Raw genomic sequence first — 6,000 nt, 5'->3', positions numbered from 1 at the left:
ATGCTGCGCAAGCTCACCGTCGACCAGATCAACGACTGGTTCACCATCGGCAAGACCGTGACGGATGTGGAACTGCTGGGCTCACCGCCCGCCTTCCCGGCCGAGGCGGCCAGGGACGAGGCGCAGCGCAGGGACGCGCCCCCCCGCTTCGGCCCAGCAGCTGGGGCCCAGACTGGGGCCCAGCCGGCAGCGTCCGGGAGGTAGGAGGCCGAGGGTGGGTGCGAAACCCAGGCCCGGCCAGGGGTGGGAGCGAGGCCGGCAGTGGGGGAGCGTCTGGGGGTTGGTGTGAGGCCCGAGCCCTTGCTCCTCCCCAGACTCTCCATGACTACGTCCCTGGCCCCCGGCTGGGCCACCCCGTGACCTAGGCCTGGTTAACTCTCCTGGAAGTTGAGCCACTCCAGAATTAGGTTCACTTTTTAACTTTTTTTTTTTTTTTTTAACTAATAAGCTATTTTTGAGAGCAGTTTACATTTACAGAAAAGTTGAGCATAATCCCAAGTACCTTCTTCACCCCCTCCAACGTTTCCCTGTTGTTAATGTCTTTTTTTGTGTGTCATTGTACAAGTGACGAGCCGATGTGGATACGTTATCGTTAACCAGAGTCCGTAGTGACGATGAGGGTTCAATCTTAGTGTTGTGGTCTGTGGTTGTGGACAGGTGTATGAACCTGTATCCACCACCATACAGAATAGTTCCACTGCCTTTTGTGCTCTGCCTCGTTACCCCTCCCTCTCCCCCCAACCCTGGCAACCACTGATCCTTTCACTATCCGTAGTGTTGCGTTTTCCAGAGTGTCTTATAGTTAGAATCAGGCCTGTTTAGCCTTTTCAGATCTGCTACTTTGATTTTGTAATATGTGTTTAAGTTTTCTCCATGCTTTTTCATGGATTGGCAGCTTTTTTCTTTCTTTCTTTTTTTTTTTTTTTTAACATGTGTTGAATGATATTCCATTGTCTGGATGTACCACAGTCTGTGCATTTACCTACTGAAGGATGCTGGTGGCTTTCAAGTTTTGCAGTGATGAGTAAAGCTGTGGTAAACATTTCTGGCAGGTTTTTGTGGGTCAAACGTTTTCAGTCCATTTGGGTGAATACCAAGGAGCTGGAAAGCTGGATCTTCATTCGGTTTTATGAACGCTCCTTCTCCCACTATTTTTTTTTTTTTTTAACGTAAGCAACTGTTCTTGGTTCATCTGTTCACATGATTTTGGTGGAAATAAAAAGGCAAGAGGAGGGCATCTGTTTTTAGAAGACCCAGCCTGGTGTACCGAAACACCTGTTCCCTCTATAAAGCGGGCCAGTATGGAAGTACTCCCATCTTGGAGTGTCTGTGTCAGTGCTCGGACCCCCCCACCCCCATATTCAACACCTTTTTCAGTTGAGAGGGTGGTTTTTGTTTTTTAGTTTTTTATTTTTATTTGTGATGTTTATTTATTTTTGAGAGAGAGACAGAGCACGAGCTGAGGAGGGGCAGAGAGAGAGGGAGACACAGAATCTGAAGCAGGCTCCAGGCTCTGAGCTGTCAGCACAGAGCCCGACGCGGGGCTCCAACTCATGAACGGTGAGATCATGACCTGAGCCGAAGTCGGACGCTTAGCCGACTGAGCCACCCAGGCGCCCCAGTTTTTTAATTTTTGAGAAAGTTTCTCTTGTTGGTTGGCCCCGTCAGGTTTTCATGGGATTGCTTCAAGCCTCTGTAGACAAGCTTCAAGCCTTTGCAGAGTCAAGGACTACTTGGGATCTTTAGTAAACCTGTTCTTGGAGGCGGGGAGGGGACAAAGAGACCCTTGTGCAGCTTTAGAGTGGCTTTTTTGTTGCTGCTTTTGTACTTTTCCCCCTTGAATTGCTCTAGTGAGTAATCCTCTAGGCTACCCTCTCTCCTTAAGCCTCCTCTGCTTGTAACGGGCAGAGCTGTGTTGCTTCTAAATAACTTATTGTGGTAGTGGAAGTAAATTATGATTGCCCTTTTCAGAAACTAAAAGTATAGATTTAAATGTTGTAACTACTGAGGACCAGTTGTTACAATTTCCAGTCTTTGGTGGATTAAGACTTTGAAAAATCAATAAAAATGAAATTTCAGAGTAATGGAATGGAAAAAAGAAAATACAAGCCCCACTTAAAATATTAATTATAATTATCAAGTAAAATTACTTTGTAAAATTGCCATAAACGTTTCAACTTCTGTATGTAGCTAGAAATAGGCAAATAACATTGAGATTTGTTTGTGTAGTGCTTTGAGTCTCAGCAGTACTTCTCTGAAAGGCCCTTCCTGGGCCCTTACCACATGCATATCTAAGGCGGAGGTTCTGCTGTGTAGTGGGCACTCAAATACAACTACGTTATTTAGTCCTTGAAATAACCCCCTGAGATTGATGGCAGTAACTTAATTTTGTAGTTGAGGAAACAGACTTGGGTGGTAAAGTGCCTTGCCCAATAACTTCCTGAAATAAATAGTCACGGTAGGTAGAAAGAGCCTCTACCCCCCTCCAAAGATAACCACGGGACCCTGTGACTGTGTTCTGTTACAGGAAAGAGGGATTTTGCGGATGTAACTAAGGTTATAGATTCTAAAATAGGGAGATTACCTGGATTGTCTAATGACACAAGCCCTTAAAAGCAGGGATTTGAAACATGAGAGGGACTCGACCAGTTGGTGTTAGACAGGACCGACCACAAAGGAAGCAGGAGAAGAATGTGGACAGCTAGGAGCAAAGATGGGATCCCGGCTGACGGCCAGCAGGGAAACAGGGACCTCTGTGCTGCAACTTCAAGGAACTGAATTTGGCCAACGACCCTGAATGAGCCTTTGGTAGTGAACGCAGTCCTGCCAACACCTTGATTTTGGCCTTAGGGGACTCTAAGCAGAGGACCTACTTGTGTCCACCTGCACTACTGATTAGCAGAAACTATGAAATAATTAATTTGTGTTGTTTTGAACTGCTGGATTATTGATAATTTGGTATGGCAGCAACAGGAAACTGATACAGTGGTAGACCTGGGGTTGATGTAGGGTGAGCTGACCATAAAGGCACCCTCTGCCCCGTGGCAGGCGCACAGCTGATGCTCAGATACTTGTTGACTGAGGTCTTTCCAGAAAGGAGAGTTTGAATGAGGTTTTGATGTTGGTGAGAAAACATCTGACATAGAGGAAGACAGGTTTTGAAGTATAGGATAGCCCACAGTGAAACTGTATTTGGGAGGGACGATCAGGGTACGATCAGTTTGCGTTAAGTCTCTGGAGTCCAGTCCACGAGAGCCTTGTTAAACCAGCTTCATGAGTCATGTGAGTAATGACTACCGGCATTAAAAATAAAGAAGAGAAGTAGAAAACACGAGGCTCTTTGGCACCTCCAAATGTACGTTGTCCCAGAGAAAGCTTTCCCATAGACGCTCCCCATTTCAAATCACCTATCTGGCGATTCCTTTTACCTAATTCAGTTTTCCCTTCTCGGTATCTCTCAGGTAAGTTGAGTGCCCACTGTGTTGAGCACCGCGTCAGGTGACAGGAAGCACAGCAGTCTGTCCTTCCGACAGACCAGGGAGGTCCCATTTTATAGCTGAGGCTCAGCTAAGTTGAGAAACTGATCCCCGTCCGCCTATTTATTATGTGGTAGGATGGCTGTCTGACTCCAGCATATGTTACTTTTCACTTCTCGCTTGTTGCTTTTCGGTATGTAGGCTTTGCACACGTTAGTGTGTGTACGTGTTATCCTCCGAGAGTTGCGGTTTTCTGTTGACCACAAAAGCCGTGCTTTTTAAAGACCTTTTTGTCCGTTTACAGATTTAGTTTGTTAGGCCACTTTCCCATGAATTACAGTGTTCTCTATGTAATTCAATGCCCCGGAGGGGAGTGGCTGAGAGAGAGAGAGAGAATAGGGGAGCTCTGGGGGCACGGAGCTGGGTCCACGATTATCTCTGAAACCACGAAGGACTCTGCTGCTTCATCTGAGGCTACTGGGGGGCATTGGAAGGCACTCTGGGGTTTTGACCAGAGCTGTGGGGTGATGTGACTTCTGGCTTTAACATGATCACTGCTGTGTGGAATGGACTGCAGTGGGCCCAGGGCAGTAACAGGGGATCAGGGAAGAGTCCATTAATATCATCTGTGACATCACTTTAGATGTCAGCTTGGCTGGACGGTTGTGCTGATATTTGGCCCAACATGATTTAAAAAAAGCTTTTTTTAAAAAATGTGTATTTATCTTTGAGAGAGAGACAGTGTGTGAGAGGGGGAGGGGCAGACAGAGAGGGAGACACAGAATCCGAAGCAGGCTCCAGGCTCTGAGCTGTCAGCACAGAGCCCAATGCGGGGCTCAGACCCATGAACCTCGAGATCGTGACCTCAGCCAAAGTTGGACGCTTAACCAGCTGAGTCACCCAGTGCCCCTGGCCCAACATGATTCTGGACGTTTCTGTGGAGGTGCTTTTTGGATGAAATGAACATTTAAATTGATAGATTTTGAGTAAGGCAGATTACCTTCCAAATTGTGGGTGGGCCTCATCAAATCAGTTGAAGACCTGGCTGGAACGAAGATTTACCTCCTAAAACAAGAAGGAATTCTGCCAAGTCCCTTCAGACTCGGGCTGCAACTCCTTCTCAGGTTTCCAGTCTGCTGGCCTAGCCTGCACATTTTGGACTTGTGTCTCTACAATCTCATGAGCTAATTCCTAAAAGTAAATCTCTCTTTCTCTATACATATCTGTTGGTTTAGTTTCTCTGGAGAATGCCCGCTAATACATCATCTAAGAAGAGAGGATGGTGGGTTAGACCAGGACTGTGGCATTGGAGGCGGTAAGCAGTATGCAGTTTGGATGTATTCCTAAGACACAAGCGAGGACTTTGTAGCTGGATCAGATACAGAACATGAGTGGGGAAGCAATAACAGGGACACCAAGGTTCTTGGCCGAGCAGCTGGAATGTGTTGCCATCGACGGAGAAAGGCAGGACCACGGGAGGAGCTGGTGTATGGGGAGACTTTTGATTTGGACGTGTGAACTTGACATGACTGTTAGATAACAGTAAACACAGGCAGTCTGGAACTGAGGAAGGAAGCCTGGCTGGAACTAGATGTTTGGGTGTTCAGTTTAAGGCTTGGGGACCAATGAGCTCACCCAGACTGTGGGTGGTGGATCCTAGTGGGTGAGTGCAGGTCCAAGGACCTGAGAAGAAGAAGTGGGTGAGAAGAGGTCCAAGGACCCAAGCCTGGACCCCTTGAATGTTGAGAAGTTGACGAGATGGAATAAAGAAGAGTGAGAAGGAACGCCTGGAAGGCTCGGGAAAACCAGGCGGGCGGCCACCTCCCCTTTGTGAATAACCACTTGCCTGGTGCCCTGCGTCCACATCTCTTAGTACTTGTATGGAATTGCTTTCTGTTGTTTTCTCCACATGAGAACTTTTTGAGGGAACGTTTTATCACTGAATCTCTGCCTCCTGGTGTAGTGCCTGGCACATAGTAGGAGCCCAGGTATCTGCATGAATGGACTGCCTTGGTTAGGTCCCAATTCTTGAGGTCTTATGATATGCTAGAAATGAGTATGGCTTCCTTATCTGCTCCTGCTTTGACTGAATTGTGAAATCTGTCATACGCCTCTGACCACAGCTGATTTCCCTAAGGTGTGTGTGTGTGTGTGTGTGTGTGTGTGTGTGTGTGTGTGTGTCTGTATAATCCGATGAAAATTAGAATATCCTGGCAGATGTTTCCAGAATAAGAGTGCACTTCCCCGTTTGTGCTTTCACCAACCTGGCCTAGATGAACCATCCTCTCTTTCCTGCATTATTGCAAAAGCCTTCTATTTTTATTCTCCTCGTTTCCCATCCTTGCCCCCCCCCCGAATATTCTAGCACCTAGAAGAATGCCTGGCACGAAGTGGATGATCGGTTAATGTTTGGTAAATGAGCAAATTCTTGAGTCAACACTCACATCTAAGGTTTTTTGAGTACGTGTGCAACTATCTGTGGCTAGATTGTCATTAGAATAAAATGTAGACTCTGTTATGACTA

The 6,000-nt window shown here is 46.9% G+C and overlaps 1 protein-coding gene across 1 annotated transcript in view; it reads left to right on the top strand.

Moving 5' to 3' along the window:
- TDRD9 (tudor domain containing 9) overlaps nt 1–6,000 on the top strand; it is a 118,389-nt gene continuing 112,389 nt past the window's right edge. The window contains exon 1 of the mRNA XM_047080087.1: nt 1–200. Coding sequence (XP_046936043.1) covers nt 1–200 — 200 coding nt within the window. The remainder of the gene's footprint in view (nt 201–6,000) is intronic.

This window comes from Lynx rufus, unplaced genomic scaffold (genome assembly GCF_022079265.1).
Source record: "Lynx rufus isolate CCGP_SWC_20201006 ecotype Redwood Valley unplaced genomic scaffold, mLynRuf1.p SCAF_17, whole genome shotgun sequence".
Taxonomy (NCBI): Eukaryota; Metazoa; Chordata; class Mammalia; order Carnivora; family Felidae; genus Lynx; species Lynx rufus.
This window is presented reverse-complemented; position numbering and strand designations above follow the sequence as displayed.